Here is a 24,467-nt window from a genome sequence, read left to right on the forward strand (position 1 = left end):
TTCAAATGTTAACGGCGAAATTCAAGTGTGACGTGATATTGCAAATTATGGAATTGGTTATTCTTCTAATGAGAACTTTTCCATTTGTAATCGATTCATTTCCAATCAATTACTCTCTAGTGGGCTCATAAATGGAATCTGTCATCCGTTCGATCACGGTGTAATCAGTTTTTAATGTTCCAAATTTATATTGTTGTGGTCGAGAAAACTTACTGATAATTTGATATAACTAGTACTCACGAAGGAAACAGTTGGATTTAATTAAAAAATGAATCTGAGGAGCAACTTTTGTTGATGGAACCCCTTTTGATTGAAAAATAATGACTTAGATGGATGTTATAAACAGTTTCCTGTTAAATGATATTTAGCATCTTTGAAGCTCGTACTATAAATACTTGGAATGGGTGTGAAGACAGTTACAGAATAATGTTTCGTTTCATAATATTGTGTAGAAAAGTAATTGTCGTGCAGAAAAAATAATTTCAAAGTGAAATTTTTTCCTATAGACTTGTCTACTTGAGTATTTGATAATTATATTAGCGAATATACTTGGTAAACATGCTATCATAATATATTCAATGTAAGTAAATATATCAATTTTACATTGAACTTTAGCATTGCTTAGGAGTTTGGAGGATTTCATAAGTGCATTTAAATAAGGGATTACAAAAAAAAATTGAATTTTGAAGTGTGAAGGAAGCAGTGTTACTTTTGTAGAGACTCAAATGGTGTTCAGCAAATAAACGCAATGCTAATTAACACTTGGATGGTTTTCGGACTGAGAAATTTTGAGATTAAGTTTCGAAATTACTTATTCTTGTTCTCTTCTCAAAGTGTGGAAGCCTAGTTTTAAATTTTCATATGGGCCATATCAAATTCGTAACAGCTTAGGGAAAGGTTATGAAATTTTCCATGGTGAACATTTCCAGTGAAGTTGGCAATATCTCGGGGGAACTTGTGAACAATACAGCTACCGAAGAAGTACCTTTTTTCTTTATTAATCAAACTTCTCAAATTGTATTAATTCTATTATATACGGTCACTGTGATGTTGGCTATATGCGGGAATGTGCTGGTCGTTGTTGTCTTCACCAAGGGAAAAGGGTGTCGCACTGATATTCGACCATTCCTCATCAATCTTGCTGTTGCAGATTTGATCATGGCGGTGTTTTGTTTGCCTTTCACATTCTCAGCTACAATGTTAAGAACGTGGATATTCTCAAAACCGATGTGTCCAGTTGTTCTAGCTTTGCAGCATTTATCAGTATCTGCAAGTGTGTTCACGAACATGGCCATAGGCACAGACCGTTTTTTGGCAGTGACGTTTCCACTGCGGTCACGATTAGCAGCGTCCAGAGCTAAATTGTTTCTAGTGGCTATCTGGATATTTTCTATAGGCCTTGCTTCTGTGCAACTGTTTGTAAGCAGGGCCAATGATGTGTTTTTTGCGGATTATCATTTCATTGTCTGTGATGAAATATGGGAAACAGAAAACGCTCGGAGAACTTTCACATTGTTTGTACTTTTTATTACGTATATTATTCCGTTATGTATTTTATCTGTAACTTATAGTATTGTGGGAATATTGTTATGGCGACGGACATCTCCAGGAAATGCCGACCAGACTAGAGATACTAATCAACTACAATCCAAGAGAAAGGTAGGGATATAGTTCCATTTGTAAGAACTCAAAAATACGGAATTTTCCGACAAAGATTATTAATTTTATCTCATATTTGAAACAGTTATCAAATATAGTGGCCTTCTGAGTTATTTTTGATATTGGTCGTTTTCATTTTGTCGAACAGTTCTCTATTTAGATCTGGTATTTTGAATGGATTGTCCACGGCATCATAAGGAAATTTATGTAGGAGATTTATTAGCATTTGTCCTTAAGTAGGGTTATTCAATCAATATCAATCAGTACCATTGTTAAGTCGATTGGTCAGCCGGACTAGATTCGATTATAAACTTCATAAGGATTGAATTGGGAATTTAACTGCTTTTTGCGTATCTTGGAGATCTTAAACAAACTGCAAAAACTATACATTCCGAAGTTTGAATTTGACAGATCAATGGCCGCACCTCTGTGGGTTTTTGTGACTCCTGAGTTCGTTTTTCTCATGTTTACTCTACTCACAGTGAAAACCTGTAGAGACAACCTAGATGAGCAAGTGCACTAGGTACAGGGAAGCACTACTGAACTAGTCGAACTATTATCTGACAGATCTGATTTGTAACCACGTGTAATGTCATTGTAACTTAGTCCAGGACAGTTTATGTCGACACTATTCGTTAGAGGACTAGCAATAACATGTCTGAAGAATACCATCGGGAACACTTAAGACTCTCTTGATAGACCTAACAAGATTTTCTTGGGATAGAAATACGTGACGATGTTTCAGATATATTATCATCGTAGGAGTGGAATTTAATCCTAACCTGTAGGCCTATAATTTATTCTACTATACATCTTTACCTTTTCAACCTACCCGAGCCTTGGCTGAACGACATCGAATCCAGGTCGTTTTTTTTTGTTTACACCATTAAGAGATATCACCCGTTGTATTCTTTTATATCGTCAAAATTTATACATTATACAAGAACCATATAAATTGTGCACATTTTGTCAGCATTCCGCTGATGCTAATGAAGATGTTTCAGTTCAGTAGCTTAGTATTGTAAGACAGAAAGCTTCATATGTTTTCTTTCCAAAAACAACTAGGAAATGCCAATCCTAAAGCCTACAAGAGCTTCTTTAAAGAGTAATTAACCAGTTGTGCACCTGACATATCCCAGCTGTTGATAACGTAATTACATTTTAAGATATAATCTTGAATTCCCGAGAATTTGTATTTATTTAAGTGAACTAAAACTAAACATTATTTGCCCTGAATACTTAAAGGATGATAGTCTACAAATGTCAGTTGTCAAAAACTTTGGTTATATTTTTGTCTATGAAGAAAGCTACCTTAAGAACTAGTCAAATGAATATATCAATGATATTCCCTTTGGGGAAGAAATTATGGGGGTGAGAAGGAAATCTAATTTTTTGTTTCGTTTTTTTTATCCTAAGGACACACCAAAGGGGAACGTTTTAAAGGTCTTGCCCATGACATTGTGAAACCAACATGTTTCCATGTGAATTCCGCATCTGACAAAACTAGATCAGATGAAAATAGTCTTGTAGTAACTTATGGAAGAGAATATAGAAAAAATTTTAAATGATTTTATTTACGTATTCAATTGTCATGGCAATAAGCCAGATTTTTTCACGGTGGGTATGCGCATGCCATAAAAAAGTAAATTGGCCCCTACGAATACAGACAATTCTCCTGTTAAATCAGGAAAGAAATGAAGATGCGAATAGACGATGTACTGTATTATTGATACAGTTGAAAATAGAAATGAATCGTGTCTGTACCGTATCCGGACTCGTACCTCGTGTGTTCACTTCTGCTATTTTCGTCTGCATTGATCATTCCGCACCGTACACCACGCCGGAGACCGTACCTTGTCTTTTCGCGGCTTTATACGGCTGTGGTCGTGGTAATATCCTACGAATGGGTACAGATATACAATGCTTTTTTTCCAATTAATTTCAAGCTTCAATCAACTGTAGTAGCACCTACCAGAAATATGTACAACTTAATTTTCTCTTCGGTCGTGCTTTCGTAATTTCAATTACATATATTTTTACAGCCACTTTCATCTTAAATACAAAAGCATTGGTTAATTTCATGTCTCTCATATTATAAATAATGATTATATGGTATTTTATTAAAGACGATGGTCTAGACTCTTATTAGCAATATGTTTATAGTTCTAATTTATTCCCATCTTCATCTGTATACTGGATAATTACATTAGTTTACTTTATATTTTACCATTCATAGTGCAAGTAAAAACGTAGTGAAATCGGTGATCAACCTTTTTAGCACCTTATTGGGCAAATTACTAACTAAAGGTACTAACCTTTGACACATCATTAAGCAATTTCACTACATTTTCTTTCCTTTTTATATTTGACCGGGGGATGGGGTTGTACCCGTAGATATCGGATCTTCGGAACAGAAGAAATGAAACGAAAACATGATGGTTTTATAATTTCTTCATAAATATCACTTGATAGTCACAGACAAAGCCCCACGGGCTTGAAATGTAAGGACTATTTCATTAAAACATCAATGCTTTTTTTACAGGAACTTGCCGGATTACAGAAACAAGACTCCATAAATAGAGAGTAATTTAATAAAAGTTGCAGTCGAGCAACTTGTAATCAATGTGCTTTAGTATGTAAGTCGACATTATATGCCTTTTATCAGGTTTACCAAGATAAATTTAATATTAATCTTTTATAGCTTACAGTAGAAGCTGAATACTAAATTGCACTCGAACATCGTAAAAAAGTTCATGATTTTAGAAAATATTTTAAAATTTTTTCTTGGAAATTGTAGTTTTAATGATTTAAAATGAGTCACATCTATATATTATGCAATATAATTAGACAGTTTACACTTTTCGTACATAAGATCCGCGCAATTGTTAACGTGGGTTGTGTCGATGTTTGTGCTTTGTACACAAAGTAAGTGATATTTTTGCAGTGTTTATATTATTATAACTGGACTTAGAATTGTCAGATTAACCATAATTGAGAATTGCCCTCCGTTCAGCATGGCTTTGACTTTCTTCTTTTTAGTGTTTTGCACGAAATTCAAACTTTTAATAGTTAAACGAAACTTTTAAAAGACATGTATAGCGACAGAACTTCAACAATATGGCCGCCATTCTCAGTTTTTGGCTGATTGTTTAATGATAGGAACAATTTTGACTTCCCTACACGACATTAAGTTATATAAACGCGGAATAGACAAACCAGACACCGTTTATCAAACATTAACCCATTATTACCATCAACTTAATCTATTGGAAAATATTAAAATAGCTGCCATTTTTCTTTGATTATGCCGTGTAGTGGATTGGAAATGACTCTAAGCAATTTTCTGATGAAGTCTGCAGACCGGGCCATAAATCATCAAGATACTTAAATTCGATACCTAATCTTTATAAAACTGGCCTGTTAAATGTGTTATCGTGGCATATTGTGGGTTGAATCAGTCATATCTTTGGTTTTTACTCTTTGTCTTCTTTGCATATCTGCTAGTAAATTCCCCTGTGGGAACGAATTTGTAATGCTTATGAAATTACCTTTTCTGGGAAGCGAAGACTTATCTCTCTGAATCTGGAAGATTATAGATGAGTTTCCGCATTGGGAACGATAACCAACGATAATCCTTAAAATTGAATAAAGTGTGGTTGTGGGTTCTAATCTTAGTTGAGAGTCAAAAAGTGTGTGAATACGTCATTTTTACTCGTTATTCCATATGATCTAGCTGTAAATCAGAACGGATAATCGGGGAATGATTAAAACCAATGTCAATGACCAACTGGTATTATTAGTTTGTGTATATATGTATGTTCTTTATTACCTGAATAGCAGTTAAGAATACCAGGACACAAAACTCATTTTTGAAACAAAAATATTAAAATGAAAAATATATAGGCGTATATAAATGCCTTCTGAAAAAGAGACTCTTATTTATTATTAACAAGTAGTAAATGTCCGGGGAATATGGTAGAAAGATACTTTCTGCACATAAAAGATTCTTGAAAGAATCCTAACATGTTAAGAATACATCTACTCAATCTTTTATGTATATTGAAACCATTGAACTGAAACTATAAGTGAATTTGTTTTGAAAATGAATTGAAATTTGACAATATTATGAACCTAAATTGATGTAAGAACATAATTTACACTATAAAATGTTCGCATATTCCATGTTTTATGATGAAAATGTCATATTCGCCGTGTAAAAGTATGATGTATAACAACTTGAATTGAATATCAATAAAATACAATTTCTGCAAGTAGGAGATGGAAAATTTTATGGTAATTGTATTCTTTAAGCGATTGTCAAGTATTATTCATTATCGTCTTTTTTGGCTTGTTTGAATAGTAGTAGAGGATTATTACACTGTTCTTATCTAACAAAATCAGAATCCGATTTGCTATAGACATGTTGGAAGTTGACAATATTTTAATGAAGAGTTATTTCCTGTAATCAAATTCATTAGTGTGAGCACAAAGATAGTTCTGCTTGAGTGAGTAACATTATTAATTGAAGAATTTGGTCGATTTTGATGTCCGAGAGGTCATAACGCTCGATTAGATACAATTAAGACATCATTTCATTAACCCAGTAACTTACATGTTTAAAATGGATTGACAGGCAGTTGGTCGATATTACGAATACATTTTCATATCAGTCACTGATGAACCCCTCGCTACATTTGATAAAGCGAACATATTCTCTACCTGATGATGTTGGCCATTTTATCATGGGACATCGAATCCAATGATTCATTCCATTGGCCCAAGGGCATTAAAGGCTACTTCAAGAGATTGAAACAAACGCAAGTGATATATTTACTAATATTACACTACCTAATGTCAGAAGTTACTAGTCAGCATTATAATGGGTCATTTGAACCAATCCAAACTCAATCTGATAAACCTATTGACATACTTTATTAGTATCTTGCCTGATTGAAACAACTGCGTGACCATTTCAGGTTAGTTGTCTATGATAAATGCTATTCTGTATCATTGGGACCATTACATTAACCCATTTGGTATTTGTGCAAGATATATAATAAGATATAACATGACATTGGCCCGTAGTGAGTAAGACGCTTGCTCGCTGACCTGAGGGTCAATGATATGGTTCCAAAAGAGGTCGAGATGATAACCGCGTTTCCACTGAGAATTGTAAAGTAAATCTAGTTTAGAGCCAGTTTTACTGCCGAACGCATTGTGTTTACACTGAGTTCATCAGGTTCCCAACGATTTTAGCATCGATCAAAAAGTCGCACATTATTGACAACTCATGATATACAAGACTACTGTTTAGACCAGTAAGAAATGCAATAGACCGGACAGGCCAGTACGAGATAAAGCTTTTTTGAGACGGTAAAGGTGTCTAGTCGTTCATAAAATAGGAATAATCACGGGCCTCTTCACCTAAAGCTGTGCAGGTGAATCTACAGTTGAGAGTCAGTCTTTTGTTTCTTTCTTGACAAATTTTCCACCATGGCATATTGCATGGGCAAATCAATCATTAGCCCAATCAGCAGATGATAATACACAATTTCAGGTGATCGCTTACATCAGAAACATCATGCGCCGTCCATTGTCAACTGAGAATTGGTTATGCCTGAATCACACATGTTGTCTTGTAGCTGTATTGTATGTATCAGATGTCCATCTATAATTATGTCAATTGGTGCTAGGTACAGATCAATCTATCGCACTAGCTATCAATATAGTTGACAGCTGATCTGGTGCGAACTAATAATTACAAGTAACAAACGTGTGCAATTGATGAAAGGTCACTAATTACGACTATTTATAAACATTAAGACAGAATCAATAACCAATCTCTCATACAGAGTTGGTGGTCCTTTCAGTTCCCTTTAATCTCTGGATGACTCGGTGGGTTCAATCCCGGCATAGGTCGAGATTTTCAACCCCGTTTCCCTCTGTCAGTTATGGAGGTAAGAGGGGATGTCGTTCAGATGGGACAATAAACCGAGGCCCCGCGCGCTACAGGCTGTGCAATTTAAAGATCCCACGACAGAAAGAGCAGGCTAATGCCGCTGTCCCCGCAAAATTTCTTTCATTTTATTTTTACCCTGCATGACGTTGCCCGTCTTCATTGGCCCACATGGTGCAGAAAATTAGGACGTAAAACTCCATTTCATTTTTTTTTCAAACTCTGGAAATGTCTCAAAACTTTTGATCATGTAACCAACGTTCATCTGTTTGACTACATGGCTACAAGGAAAGATACCTTCGTATGAGATATTAAACTAATAATACAGACTCACTCCAGTAATTGATATCTCTTTCCATCTGAAATCACGAAATCACGTAACTTTTTCAGAAACGTTGTAAAAATCTCAAATATGTTTAATGAAAGCCTGACCATTGCTTATTGTCTCATCAAAAACAAAAAAAAACAAGTAGCCTACTAACGATCCGAAACTGCAAAACAAAACTCAAATCCAAAACAACATATTGACAGCAGATAATTCAACACGTCATACCTCAGGTAATCTCGTTATTTAACAATTGAATGCTTGCAAATACTGATCCATGATACAAATATTATTGAAAAACTTGGCGGTTGATGGGTGTGGTTACGAGATTCGCAAAATTGTAGGAAGCTGTTTGACTTGATTTGTTTATTGCATAACATTTCCAGTAAATACACATTGCATTTCATAAATGAGTAAACTTCAATACGTCTTCAATGTTTTCGAAAGACTTTTGAATTGATACCACTATTCATGGTTCTTCAAAACAACTTCAGTATTTCGGGTATCATCTTGACAATCGATTTACATGTATTCTGGTAATCGACAGTTATGAATGAGAATTGATTGTGCACTTATTTATATTGAGTACGTGAAGCGAGAGTGTTATTTTATCAGTCAGTATTTTGTATTGGCATGTACTTTCATTGCAGTAGTTCATTAGAATAAAAAAAATAGCATAAAAGAGTGTTACATAAACCTACGGAGCCCCTAAGGCACAATTGTAAACATATTTATTTATTATTTCGTTTAAACGAAATAATTAATTAAATATAAACCAGTAAATGAACTAGTTAATGCTAATTTGTGAATCCACAAATGAACATAATCCAGAAAGGATAACAATTCTAGAACGGATACCAAGACACCGACAATGTAATCAGATCGTGTTTTCACTACACACAATGGAGTGTTAGGAAGCAAATACATCTACAGATCTATTTATACATCACCATAACATGTATTAAGTCTGTACTGAATAATAAACGTGTTCGATCCCACCAACACTTTTGTCAACCGGGTTTTTCATCGGTGATGCAGGTCGGGGACATTGGCAAGGAATAACCGTTTGGATGTAACAATAAAGCCTTAGTTTCAGGCTGTAAGATCCATCAACAGTTGGAATCGATAAGAGAAGACTAAGGCCGCTGCAAACTTTTTCTCATTTCACACCTCATTGCGTTTCCTGTATTCATCTGACTCAATCAGATGCAGAGAACTTGGACGAAAAAGTTAATTTAATATTTACATTGCATTGTGCATTCCGGCTAAAAATGACTTTGACGTCGTGTGACTATAACGTTGTTTACCCATACCAACATCCCAAGATAATACGTTATCTACGTCAGATTCCTAACATCAAAGTAACGGTTTCCAATAATTGGTAACACTTGCTTGCTCAACATCAATCATTGCCAACCTTTCATCACTTGAAAACATTTTATTTGCTACTCTATTACTGATGACTGACTGACATGACATACTAATTGATTGACGTAAGAAAATGGTATTTTAATTGGTAAAATAGGTCACGCGGTGATTAATAAACGGCCTAGTGAACTGGTCATTGGCTATTGATTAGAGGCTAACTAAAATTGATTGAAATAGTTTCCAATAGTTGGTGGATCTCCGTAGAGATCGAGATAATACCTTCGGATTTTTCAACATGCCTTCTTCTTCATTAGTCTAGTTAGGTGCAGAAGAGAAGGACATAAAAATTCATTTCATTCTCATTGCATGTCTTCATTTTTATACGCCTACATGAAATGTGGAGCGTATATTGCCGTCACCCATGTCCGTAGGACCGTCCGTCCACAATTGCTCGTAAACACACTACAAGGCACAATTCTTGACTGATTTCGACGAAAATTAGTATGGTTGTTTGTAATCACTCAAGGATGAACACTCTAAAAGGTGCAATTCATGGCGGATTTTGATGAAACTTGGTGTGAGTGTTTCTTATCACCCAAGGCTAAACCCTATCGAAAATCAGAAAAATTGAAAAATATTTAGTATTAGTTATTGCCCTTGTTCTTGAAAACGTGTTCAATTTTAAGTTAGTAAACACTCTAGAAGGCACAATTCTTGACGGATTGTGACGAAACTTGGCATAAGTGTGTGGTTATCACCCATGGATAAACCCTATTGAAAATCAGAAAAATTTAAAAAATATTTAGTATGAGCTATTGCCCTTGTTCTTGAAAATACGTTCAAATTTTAGCTTATAAACATTCTAGAAGGCACAATTCTTGACGGATTTTGGCGAAACTTGGTGTGAGTGTTCGTAATCACCCAACGATAAACCCTATTGAAAATCAGAAAAATTGAAAAATATTTAGTATTAGTTATTGCCCTAGTTCTTGAAAACTTGTTCAATCTTTAGCTCATGAAAACTCTAGTTTCGTCAAAATCTGCATAGCTGATATTAGTTTGTCAACTGGACATCGTCTTCTTGTACTCTGCATAGCTGGTATTGGTTTGTTAACTCGACATCGTCTTCCGAAACTCTGACTAGCTGATATTGGTTTGTCAACTCGACATCGTCTTCTTAGACTCTGCATAGCCGATATTGGTTTGTCAACTCGACATCGTCTTCTAAAACTCTGAATAGCTGCTATTGGTTTGTCATCTCGACATCGTCTTCTTAGACTCTGCACAGCTGATATTGGTTTGTGAACTCGACATCGTCTTCTAAAACTCTGAATAGCTGATATTGGTTTGTCAATTCCACATCGTCTTCTAAGACTCTGCATAGTTGATATTGATAATAAATTGATATAATTCAGTTCCATGAAAACGTGTCGTATTTCACGATTATAACAAAATACCTTTCATTCATTCACATGAAAACAACCATGATTTATGTCAGTATATCTTAACACTTTTACTGTTCTGTTGAATATCACATATCTCTGTTGAATATCATGTATCGTCTTATCTACAGCCTTGTGATAACAAGTTTCTGGCCCATTAAATATTATTCAGACGTGGTTAATTGTTATATACATTGCATGGTAATTTAAATAGATCAACAATTAACGAAATTGAGTTTCTCAGCATGATACTGCATTTTAAAAGCCCCAGAGAATTTATTATTCAACGCCTTTACCTGGCAATGTACATAAAAATAAGATTTTGTGCTGGTTTTCATTTAAATACCAAGTCTTACGTTTACTTCAATTGCAGGTTCGCTTTCACATACAGTTTCAGTACAGATTATCAGCGTAAGTTCAGCTTTTACTAAGGGTTCAGATGAAGGTCCTAGTTGAAATTATAGGTCTAGCATAATAGTGAAAATCCTCGGCAGTTCCTCGTGAAAATAGGTCTCACATATAGTTCTATTACTGATTCTCGTCGATGCTGAGATGAATATCAGGTCCCACAAATAGATCAGTGCTGGTTGTCGTTGGAATACCAATACCAAGTCCCACATATAGTTGAAGTGCAGGTTCCCTTTGGAAACCAAGTTCCAGTAAGATTCTCCGTAGATCATGCCAAATATACCCGAATAATAAATATCATTCTGGATATCGTTGTAAGTACCAATCGTCGCATGTGAGATGAATACGTTAACGTTTTTCCGCTTGAGATACATTATGCTCAAAGGTCAATTGCTAGTAATGATAATTATGCATTACATGTTAAGCGTGTAGATACCTAATGGATAATAGAGCCACATAATCTGAAATTAGTTTCAATAACACTATTGCTACCTATTGCTAGGCAGAAATATAAGAAAGAGATGTGATACTGCACTATGGATATATTATACACCAAGCAATCTAACAGGAATAATTAAATTCCTGCAAATACTATGGTCATAAATTTCAATACATTGAAATTGAAAGCTTATTCATAATAAAATGAATAATATGTCGTATTGTCGTGATGCTGAATAACTTGGGTCATCAACACAAGACAATATTATGGAATAAGCACACTTCTTTAATGAAATATAGCGTGTGAACACAAGTTACACGTGTAGTCATTAGATGAAATAATGAGAGAATAAACCATAACAAAATATATAACAAGGAAGGATAATAGAGATTAACAGAGTTAATACATCAAAGGGTAATAACAGTAATATTGCCTTGTGTTTTTGATTATGTACTCCTCCGCATTTCTAAATGTCGTTCAAATCTGAAAAACTTTTGTTGAATGTTTGGATCGATGATTACATGCAATACCGTTTTCTGTATATCCGTCCACTTTCGATTGGTGCAAATATTTGGTTGACTTTTAGTACCAACTCCGATGTGAATCTAAATACGGAATATGTTATAGGCTTCATTATATCCGCTCGCTAAAATGCTGATTTCAACCAGTTTTAGTCATGTTGAACGTTTTAGCTTATTTGATCGATTCGTCTGAAATGTAGATCTACCTACATCTTTCCACTCCTTTTCCATTTAGTCAGCATTTAATGTGGTTTATTGTTTAGTAGAATCTTAACTATTTCTTTGTAATTATTTTTAACAATAAATTTATGCTGATAATTGCAGGTGTACAATTGATCCTCGCCATTAGTAGAACAACATGAAAGGTTTTACGATCCTATCATTCAGATAAAGTTGGTAGCGGGGCATGTGAAATTAATTTTTTTTTTTTTCAGATACAAGTCTGTTTTAATTTCCTTGATTTGGGATAGGCAACGACCAACCTACAAATAGTTATAACGTATATCACTGCGAGGGCTTCATGTTTTAGGTTAAGGAGCGATTAGTACGCCTACTGTTTTGTCATTCCAACTACAAGCAAGAGTATCAGAATTAGTCAGATAACTTAATTTCGTTTTATGAAGAAGAATTCATGGTATATATTTTTTTTCTAAGATACATCACTTTTTGAACGGCGTGACTAACTGTCTCTTTGTGTGGAAGTTTGTTAGGGTTCGCGTACTCATAACATGTTGTCAAAATGCCTATGTCCTGTACAAATTTGTCATGCAGCACATTTTCTTTCAATAGAAAACATATAACAGAAAACACGGGTATTGAAAACGTCTTGTAATAGCACTGATTTTCTGCGTATTTTAGGTTATTGTGTTAAAATAAATGTCAAGACTAAAGGCTACCTTTTTAAGATCAAATCCTCAAACATGTGTTGTATGTTTGACAACGCTCTTACACATTACACATGAGTTGATAGTCTAGAGTTGTTTCTCATCGTCGTTGATTGTTTGTTTCTGTTCAGTGATGTACGCATACTTGATCAGAAACCTTCTGTTGTGTGTTTAACAGCTTACCTCCTTTTTCAAAAGTACCTAATAATTTTGCACTCAAAAGACATGTCGGTAGCAACTTTCCGATACAGAATAATGGTTATTACAATACAGAACTCTGTGATGCAAGTTAAATAACTAAACATTATTTCTCACTTCCCTTAAGCCATTAAGGATGTATTATGTGAATGTTTTCTTTTCGAAAATGAAAGTTATATTTTTGTTTTCCTTTTTCTGTTCGCTTATCATGGTTTTCATATGGATCGAGTGTTGGTCAATGAGATACGTACTTAAAATTATCAAAGGAAATATTTGTGTCTCTAACGATCTCTTGGCAGCAAGCCTCTGTCGTGAGCGTCAGTATGACTGTTGTTGGGTTTTTTTTCCTTTAATCTTTCGATATGGATTCAATCGGCAGCGGTTGTGATCTTTTCGTCCAAACATATCATCACAAAAGCACGTGGCTAAACGATAAAACATTAACACAAACATTACAAGTAAATTGATAAGATATGAATCAATTCTGTGTTTTTATAAGTCAATTCACAGTTTCTGCTTAAGATTTCTGTCTCCTTTCTTTTGTAACTTTGTGGCATGTTCCATGACAATTAGAGAAAGATGTTGTGATCATGTAAAGACAAACGTCTCGTTATTTTGTCAGTTTGTTTTTACTATACAGAACCAACCATAGATTAGATGTTTATTAAGGTCTTCACCAGTAAATTTCGATGCGATTTGTTTCCACATTTATGATAAAAATTGTTTATTGCATTCCATCAGTTATACGATTAATTGGCTGTTCATCTTTGATTATTAAATACCATTCCACTTGGACCTTAAAGCTGAATGTACCTCGTAAATAAACGGAACGAATCTGTGTGCCTTCTGCGACGCAACTCTTTACCTGGCACATGATAACAAGGCGATTTAGTGCCTTAAAGAGATAAATCTGACTATTCTGATTATTATATGACGTCTTAACAACTGCTTATATTCCCAATTTACCAGAATAATTATGTTGTTTGAAAATTATATCATGTGAAAATCTCGAAACATTACCGGTAAAAGTGACAGCCATTTAACACCGTGATATTACCTTGAAGAGCGCAAGCTAAACTTTCAATGAGGACAGTTTGATGGCGTTATACCATTACCAGTATCTCACTGGGCTTCTCAGATGTACCGACTAAAAAGATAATTAAAATCGGTTGGACAGACTTTGTCAAGTCGTGGAGTGATCGGATGGAGTCGTAACATGGTCATCTGGGTTGGGAGGGATGCCACCACATCTAAACTAAATGTTCACGATTAAAGTCGGTACTTGAAAGCTGAGAACGACTTGAATCAGTCGTGATGCAGTCGGATTTGTCATTGCGGGGTCGTTGACCTTACAAGGGTTTTGTTTCTCAAAAAGATACGGACATGATAAATCAGGGCTGTGTCGTGGTGAAATTGGATATATTGTGGCCCTGTCTTGATGAGAACTTGACGAGTAATAGTTCTAGTCTTGAGGCTCAGTCGTGGGTGGTAATATTCTGGGTATAAGTATTAAATGAAATACGCAATTGTGCAACAAGTTTCCTGAAATAAAATCATACCATTTAAAACCTACGTGTCAAAAACTCCAATATTTATAACGAGAAAACTGACAGCTTTATGGCGTATGTATATATAGCATCTTTTATAGTTAACTTGCTGTTAATGGTATTTGGTAGTTTCAGTATAGAAAAGCGACAAAAAGTCATTCGTGATAGTGAGAAAACTATATTATTACGTACTCTCCTTAGCGAGACAGAGATAATTGGTGTTCGTTAAAGTCAGTCAATATGGGGATTGGTATAAACAATATTTAATGGTAATTTAGCATGGTATTTGTAGACAGTGACGATACAAGCCTGGAGAATAGAGTCAGTTACTCATTATATCAGTGCCATCCACACAAATGTTTGGCGAAAAATATCTTACGACCTAAAGCTTGCATCTTTCCATCAATATTTTCAACTTCAAGCTTTTTGGTCTCGGCCAAGAGCATTCATAATCTGTCGATTGAAATTATAACCGTGTTTACATTTCAAGAACCCCTGATGTCACTCTGCTATCTTCAATCATTCCTCTATACGATACGTATCGTGTATCGCGATACAAGAGTCACAATACGATACACCGCGATATGGGTTAATGGGGTAAAAATTAACATTTTATCTTCAAAGTTTCTATATATATTAATTCATAACTTTATAACAGTGATATTCGGTAATATAGTAAAAAGAAGTGGTTAGCGTCCACTGTCTTTTAAAAAGTTTCTAACAATTTCAGTGAAACCCAGGTATCGATACAGGATATCGCGATACAATACGCGTATCGTGGCATGTCGTATCGCGATACATCAATTCACCAATATATCGTTCCAGCACTCCACTTTACGACTGGATTTTAAATAAACACAAAATTCATATGTTACTTCAAACGCATGTTTATAAAATTGTGCGTGCAATTCAAGTCACAATAATTTAAACAATTACCAAGAACTATTTGAGTGGACTTGTCTACACATGTTGTCAATAGTAATCGTTAGATTCAGTCAATCCAGTCCGTCTGGAATGTATAGCTTCATTATGTCCTAATCAGATAATAGAATAAAGCAGTGAATGGTATAATTACAAATAGACTGACCAAAACGAAGATTAGACAACTATCATTGAAATACTATTAGACCAGATGACCTATTGAATTACGAGTTTTTAATGGTGAAGAATGGCTCAAACATATGTTGGTAATTGAATGTGGCTTGCACGGATAATGTCGTTTGTACTGTCTCGAGAAAAGGTTTCTCTTTACTTACCGTAGATGGCTAGTGGCTTATTAGTTTCCCATCTGCTTATTTTTAAGATGTTTTAAGTAATGTATGATTTTCAACATGCACTTTGACGACAAAAGACAAAATAATATTTTCAACTAAACATGAAACGCCAAGAAGCTGGCATCATTTTGAGAAGGTTCATTGAGGTCAAAATCGTGACCCAAAATTAGGTTGCCTAGCAAAATCGAAGAGCGATTGTTATAGCTAAAACATTGATAGCAACTGGTTGCATCTTAGACAATCATGTCATAGCTCAATCTAAAAATGTTAAAAGCGTCTAGTTGTTCCGATTGAGACGGAAAACCGGAACCCTGTTAACTTAAGACCATAAACGTGAAAGATCTCTATAAAGTTGGGGATCGTAAAATAAAAGAGTAATACTTAATTTTAAAGAGAATCGGAAGTCTATAAATAGTTTAGACACAGTTTGGAACCGGCGTACATTTGTACTCTCATGAGTTGCATGTTGTGAACATCATCTACATAACATCTTGATATGGTTTTGTCTTTGACAGGTTGCAGATATGATCCTCGTCGATGACATTTGTGTATGTGATTCTGGCGTGATACGTTGAGCAGGAGTTGATAACCCGCACACTTATGGATGACACTGCACGTGATAAGGACTGGATAAAAATCGAATTATATAAACTATGGAAAGTTGAATAGCAGTTTCTTTATCAATTATTGACGCCAATACGCACGTTCTTCAAGTATATAGTTTGCAGAAGTGCGAATTATCTTTGCTTAGTTTGCTTTTGATATTTTTATTTGGAATCAGTTTCAACACCTTCCATGTTATTATATGTGCGTATCCGTGTAGACTACACAGGCTGTTTATTTTTTTTTGGCAACCGGACATTTTCCTGTGAAATCTGATCTTGATTTCCCCTTGAGCGAAGCCAGAAGGTCGCTATATTGACATGACGTTTTGCCTTTCAAATACATTTTTTGGTTTTTCTGATGATTGCCATAATATTACAATGAGTTCTATCACAGAACTGTAATCCATATAGAACTACACTTGATTGACAGCTGAATGTTTCAACTTCAAGGGAGGTAATTTAAGAGAGAAAAACTAAAACTACAAGAACATTAAGGTTTAACACACTTCAAGGGAGGTTATTGGGTGAAATATTACAGTTTACTGAATACGAGATCGTTTTTTATATTTATAAATTTAATTTTTTTTTTTTTTGTATAAGTCAGAAAATCAAAAATTTACTTCAAGAGGGTAAGTTGGGGAAAAAAACCAATATTTTGATAAATTTAGGTTAGAATTATCTTGCTTAAATTAAGGGAGATAACTATGATTCAATTCAAATTCTAAAAGTAAACAAAAGAAGTACGTTAATAGACCATGGCTGATTAATTAAACACTTATAAGAAGTAATTAAGGGATTATCTGATTATCGGGTTGATTATGAAGTTATTATTATGACAAAAAGTGATAGATGGCTTTCTATTTTTATTACAGAGATATATATTTTTCTTTGAAAGACTTCGACATGAAATAGCTAACCTGTACTCTTGATGTCTGACGGAGGATATAGACCGTCGATCATTTGAACGTCCCCGTCGGTCAAAGTAGGCATATGGAGCCAAATCAACTTTGAATTTCAAAGCATAAACACAAACATGGGCCATGCCTCCTCCCCTCTCAGGCTAGTGAAAGGTAAAATTTTGAGGTGAATATTAAGCTCTCTTACATTAATGCATATAATTCAACGTTGGTTTCTGGGAGGCCTCTGGCAAGGGGAATTCAAGGGATCCGACATGGGGGTCCAGCTCTTGGAAAGACGCATCTCTTTTTGGCCTTTTTTTTCCACCCATTGACCAGTGCTCGTGGTTGTCAGACTATTTCCTAGACAAGTAAAGATATACCAGTTTCATTATTTCATTTTTGTTGATGTATTATTATTAGCAGGAGGTGAAAATGAGACTTGTCAAGCAATGTTGATTGATGGAATAGTGGTATGAGCGTGTCTTTTATGATCGTACTCTTCTAAGAAAACGGGGGTGATTGGGTTAATATCCTCATTGCTCAAATTTTTACGAATATCTTGACTACGATTTTTATTACCATCGAAACATGATTTACAAGCAGTTTTATTCGATGATTTACTTTCATCGAGAATTCGGGCAGATTTTTTTTCTTTTTTTATGGGCATAATTAACTAGGGATCAGCTAATGTTGTTGAAACGTGTTAGGGAAAATATCCCACACGGGACATTTTTTGAAAATATAAGTTGGACTTCGGTATACGTGCAAAGTAAGCAAACATGGATCTACCCACCATCATGTCAGTCGACCCAGCTGTAAAATGGGTACAGATAATCCAGGAAAGATCAATGCCTATAGGTTTGGCCAAGAACCAGCTGGTAGAAAGGATCCTTAAATGTGAACCTAAGATGTTATTCTTGTAAAATATAGTTGTTTCTTTCTTTGTTGCCGACCGAATACCTTATTTATTGTTAATCAGGGCATGGAACGTCTTAAATTAATATTATACGCAACCCTCGCTAATTTGTCGGTTTTGTTGGTTAGTTTGCACACTCCAGAAAGTCGTGGTTTTTTAAGCCTTCTGAAAATCCTTTTACCTGTAAAAACGAATTCTATAGTACTTGGACCTTCAGTTGCAGTGCCTTTACACTTCAAACAGAGACTTGTATTTTCTTTAAGCCGTCGTATCCGGCTTTTCCCTAATTCTTCTCAGCAAACGTTACTATACATCAACTCAAACCAAGTTATTGACAGAAGATAAGGTAACTGAAAAAATACACGTCTGGGAATGTTTAAATAATATTTGTTAGAAATATCTGCAATTTGTCAGATTTCTCAATCTTTTTAAGATTAAGAGTTATGATATGTGTATACATATTTACCATTCTGTTATCCTATGATATATGATAAAGTTTTGATATGAGTGATGAATGACCTCAAGGAATCTAACCACCTTTGATAGATTTAGACAGCTATATTTCGAATGAAATAATCGGGGATCGGTTTAATGAAATATCAGTCGTGTTTCTTTTACTATTCCATAATCCACATAGAATTTTTTTTTCTTAAACGCAACACCAACCACAAAAAGTACAAACTTCTTAAAAAATAAATGATTTTTGCATTTTGGCCGATTTATTTCTTCAGGCATGAATGGATCTGGTTGTATCTCACGAATTTGACCAGTTTGTAGTGGCGGTTGTCGCGCACGAAGCAGGTCATGCCTACTCTTATCGATACACTGATGGTACTACTTATCTTTGGAGTCCACGACTATACACTTTAGACGATATTTCATATTGACGCAATCGTCTTGCTTTATTATAAGCCACGTACACAGCACTAAGTGACATTACAGATTTGGCCGAGTTTATAATATTAATACTAACATCTCCCTTTATTTATTTTTCACCTTTGAGCGTTTCTGACCATGATCATGTTAAGAACAACATATCAACTTTTGCTTTCTGGTTATCGATTCTTAATATCTATTACCATCTGAAATAGATACTCAGTTAAATTTTATGAACTAAAAATCTGTTATCACTGTCGAATAATTGTTGACTGTAAAAATCAAATTCTCTTCGGAAAGTGGTTTTTCGAGCTCTACCTGAAATTTTGATCTATGAATTAATTGAGTCAAATGATATTTTATCACCTCTGGGGAAATCTATTCAACGTCAAGCCGCCCTCCCCCCTCGCAGCCCCAAATGCAAGTTTTTCGAGCATGACTCTCATAACTTGGTTAGAAATTCGGGCAACCTCAGATAATTTGTCCCCTCTCGGACGTCAACCTGGCTCCGCCACTGTTTCTACGCTGATCATATTAACGATGAAAGACAGTTTGATTGTTATTTTTTTTCACACGTATTTATACAAAAAGCTATTCACTAATAACTTGGTTAGTTGATCATACCGTTTAGTAAGCCAATTGAAGACAAAATGATTGGCAAGTTAAATGCTGATAACAAGACTATTAACCGATCTTAACTGGAACTGTCTTGGCTTAATGTTTAGTGTTAAGAATTTATCTTGTTGGTTTCGCCAAGGGGATATTTGATTAGACCACCAATTTAGTAATGATATAGGTTACCAACACAAATAATCAATGGCGTTGAAACAGTTTCCAGCGACTTTCACTGATTTGTTCGTTAGATAAACATTTTTTAACGTCAGCTTTTTCGTTCTAATTCTCGATTTTTGGTCTTATTAGTTATAGGATGTTAAGGTTAGTCATTATTGTTAAAGGGATACACTCGTCATTTCACTGATTTCATTGAATTTATGTAAATAGCCCTCAAAAGTACTAGAAATGTTCGAAAATCACACAATTCCCTCAAAAATACCCCAAACTAGGAATTTCACTTGTCTTTTGCTGTATATGAGTCTCAAGAAAAGACGAGTCGTCGTTTTAACTTTCAAATCCGTATAATTCTGGACACACATGGATTTGAAGGCTCCAATTTCTACGGTGAGCTTTGAACACTATTACTGGTAAGCTTAGCTAAATAATTCCCGTTTCTGAGACTAAGGTACGATTGGTAAAACGGACGGGGAATCTGTCCCTTTTAGGTTTAGACAGTAAAAATTGTGGGCTTTTCCTCATGATGAGGTAAATTGGGCCCTTAAATCACATGGGTGACGTCCTTTTTATGTGGGCGTATAAAATTGAGATGGTACTTACAGTCCGCATCCTGGACAGACCTTACCTCATGATTTAGAGGTATAAGTCCTTGACCTGTTATTACTGTTTAGTCGTGCTTAATTATTTCTTTTGTTGGAGTTAATCGACTGGTAAACGTTTGGTAGAAATATTTTGAATTGAACTAATTCTCAGATTGAACGAAGTTAATTTTTCCAGGATGTGCTACAGATCGACGTTCATCACCATTCTGGTATCTGGAGAGACTACACGCTAACTATTGATTCTGTTGTTTAAAGTGTTAATTTATTTTTTCAAGAAGAACAAATTGTCTTCATCTAAGTAGTATTCGTTTCTTTTTTAATCTAGATGAAATACTAAATCCTTTTTTTCATGCTAGGAGATCATTTTGATTTTTTTTTTGGTTTGATTATTGGAAGCGTAAGACGAACATGGGCATAAAACGACTAAATCTCCCAGTTTGTTTATTTAAATTTAAATCACGAGATTCCTGTCTGGTCCTTGGTCAAACCTCTTTCCCGAATTATCATTACCATTTACAGCGGGGTGGACTTGAAATACTATGAAAGATGATTTTCATTGTCACCAAATATCATACGCTGACCGAGATAAGAACAAACGACCAATTACTGTTCTACAACCCTTCTGAAATCGATATAAATGATTTGGATCTGTTGATGCAGCATTATCCATATCGAGTATTTTAGCACTTAAAACGTTACTTCTGTTTGTCAGATATTCAGAATAGGGTGGATATAACTATGAGATTCGTTAGTCACCTTAAGAAAGTTGATTACTATTTTGTTGTATATTTGGAATTATCTGCCTTTGTTTACATAGTTCTGACAAATAAGTTATGAAAACTTGTTAATACATATAGGCTTATATTGTCGGCTATTATGGCTTGTTCCCAGGCGTTAAAAATTCTTATCACTCTTGATGTATAAATGTCACTACATAGTTTGTAAGAATGCCCGTCTTTATCTGAATTTAGACGGATATGTTATCAAACAAATGTTATTGTAAGCCAAGACAAATTTCAAGATGTAGATCATTTAATTCTGTCAAACGAAACAATCATATTAACTTCCATAACCATTCATTTCATTACGCTTCCTGATCAAGATATTTGTCTTCTTGTGTGTATCTATAAAACAGTCGCATACAACTTCGTATACATGTATATAAAGAATGACCCAGACTAGCTTGACAAGGGAGATTACTAGCAATGACTTTAAACCAATGGATCTTGGTTGTATAGAAACAAGAAAGAATCAACATGTTCAATCTAACTGGAGTAAGATTCTCTCCTCAGAAACTTTCATTGTGCCAAGCTATTGCGAACTGTCTTGATGGGATTGTACGCTTTGCTCTCTACAAAAATTATGTATACAGTAAGGTATAAGACGAAGTTCGAAGTTCGCTTTGATGTGAAGATATGAAATCACATGAAAACTTATATATGATATGAACATTATCTCCCTATATTGAGTTCAAAATTTGCTGGATGGAGCTCAGCTAGACCTTGTCCAAACCTCTTGAGACGAATCTTTCTCGAATTATCTGTTCCATTTAGAGCTGGAAATACTATGAAAGATGACTTAAAATCACTAGAATTTCATTTGCCGATCGGGATACTTACGACCACCAATTGTTCGACATAACAATACAATTGAAGCCGTGTATAGATTGTAACGCTCTAACCCACTGTTCTACGACCCTTCAGGAGTTGATATGAATGATTTGTATGATACTCTATATTGAGTTCAAAATTTGCTCATAATACCACTAAATCAATTGGATTTTGCAATGAACAATGGAAGATTGACTGCTGAGTTGTAAGTTAAAACACCATAGTTCCATAATCCAGCCCAAAAGACCGTTACCTTGTCCGACATCTACACTATTATCTGACCGAAGGGCTTGATTAGTAAATTATTAAATTTGTCGTGACAACGTTGATTAAGTAAAGAGTTTGATGCTTTTATGGTCGTGACAATATTTGAGAATCGTGTAGACGCCTTATCAAGACACAGCCGCTAGCACAGTTCTGTAAAGTTGTTGATGTGATATACATGTAAATTATTTAGGTACTCTGTCTATAATTTGACATAGTATAATGGAAAAATGGAAATTAAGAATTTATCATGAAAAGTGGTTTTAGACGACGGTAATCGCAGCAAAGGGACAGCAGAAAAAATCTGTACGTACGAGCACCAGTCACTGGGCCTACCGAAATTTCAATAAGGTGCAAAATCTTTTTCCTTGTATGATGAAGGTTCATGGTTCATAAAGTTATTCCTCCCCCCGCTCTCCCTTACTGCTTTTCGTGAGCTTTCTACTTTTGAGCGAACTCCGCTATAGCTCATAATGTAATTTTTATACGCCCACATGAAATTTGATGAAACTTGGTGTGAGTGTTTGTAATCGCCCAAGGATAAACCCTATCGAAAATCAGAAAGATTGAAAAATATTTAGTATGAGTTATTGCCCTTGTTCTTGAAAACGCGTTCAATTTTAGCTGCAAACACTCTAGAAGGCATAATTCTTGATGGATTTTGACGAAACTTGGTGTGAGTCAGAAGAATCGAAAAATGTTGAGTATGAGTTATTGCCCTTATTCTTGATAATGCGTTCAATTTTTAGCTTTAATACACAATTCTTGACAGATTTTAACGAAATTTGGCTTGAATGTTTGTTATCACCCATGGATAAAGCTTATTGAAAATCAGAAAAATTGAAAAATATTTAGTATTAGTTATTGCCCTTGATCTTGAAAACTCGTACAATTTGTAGCTCGTAAAAACTCTAGAAGGCATGATTCTTGCCGGATTTTGACAAAACTTGGTTTTATTATTCAGTACCGCGCTGAAGATTGAATATTTGTCTTCTAGAGTTTTCACGAGCTAAAGATTGAACACGTTTTCAAGAACAAGGGCAATAACTCATATTCCATATTATTCAGTATCGCTCTAAGGAGTTCAAAAGAAGTGTATGACTGAAGGTTGAATTTTTCATACTGGTGATTGTTACTGTACTGCTAAATATTTTAATTCAAAATCAAAGCTGCGAGTGGGCGTATATTACCTTGCCTGGCAAGCTATCTTATATAAAGCGACTGTTGCCTTTATTTCTTTACATGATATAAGTACTGATCTGAACCTCGAAAAGCATTCAACATTCTGTTATCATACCGATAGCTATCAGCGAAATTGTTTATTTCATCTGCATGATTTACAATTACTTTGCCTGTTATGCCAATGGAATTTTATGATGCTATAAAAAAAGGTTATTTTGTCGTAAAAATAAAGAGCATCTAAAGTGGAATTAGTCTTTTATTGGCAATATCTTGGTATTACTAAATAAGATTACATAATAGAATGGCATATTTGAGTTTTTAGGACATTTTATTGTCAATCTGAAAAGTATTGTTCATGTTTATTTTTATTCTTATTATCATTTTATTTGTGTCTCTGCTTTTATAATATGTTATTTGTACCGTGACCATCTTTATAATGTCAAATTACGAATCTATCTTCCACATAAGTTTGTAAAAGCACCGGACATCGTTGCATGATTTTTCGTAACGTTCAAGCAATTTCGAACTGTGTCTAATACCTTGACTGTAATAACCACCTTTTTGTATCACGGTGGTTTGTTAAAGCAGCGATTTGATTAGATTGTACGCTAGCGGATACATTCAAGTAGAGCCCACTAGCGTACAATCCAATCAAATCGCTGCATTTATATTAAGTATAAGTTATTGCCGTTGTTCTTGA

General features: G+C 34.7%; 1 protein-coding gene across 1 annotated transcript in view; it reads left to right on the top strand.

Moving 5' to 3' along the window:
* Positions 1-912: 912 nt before the first annotated feature.
* The window catches only part of LOTGIDRAFT_117895 (hypothetical protein), a gene marked incomplete at both ends in the record, with an annotated part of 34,861 nt that continues 11,306 nt past the window's right edge, over positions 913-24,467 (top strand). Inside the window, one exon of the mRNA XM_009056328.1 lies at positions 913-1,659. Within this exon, the coding sequence (XP_009054576.1) occupies positions 913-1,659 (747 nt within the window). The remainder of the gene's footprint in view (positions 1,660-24,467) is intronic.

Source organism: Lottia gigantea (genome assembly GCF_000327385.1).
Source record: "Lottia gigantea unplaced genomic scaffold LOTGIsca_27, whole genome shotgun sequence".
NCBI classification, from domain to species: Eukaryota; Metazoa; Mollusca; class Gastropoda; family Lottiidae; genus Lottia; species Lottia gigantea.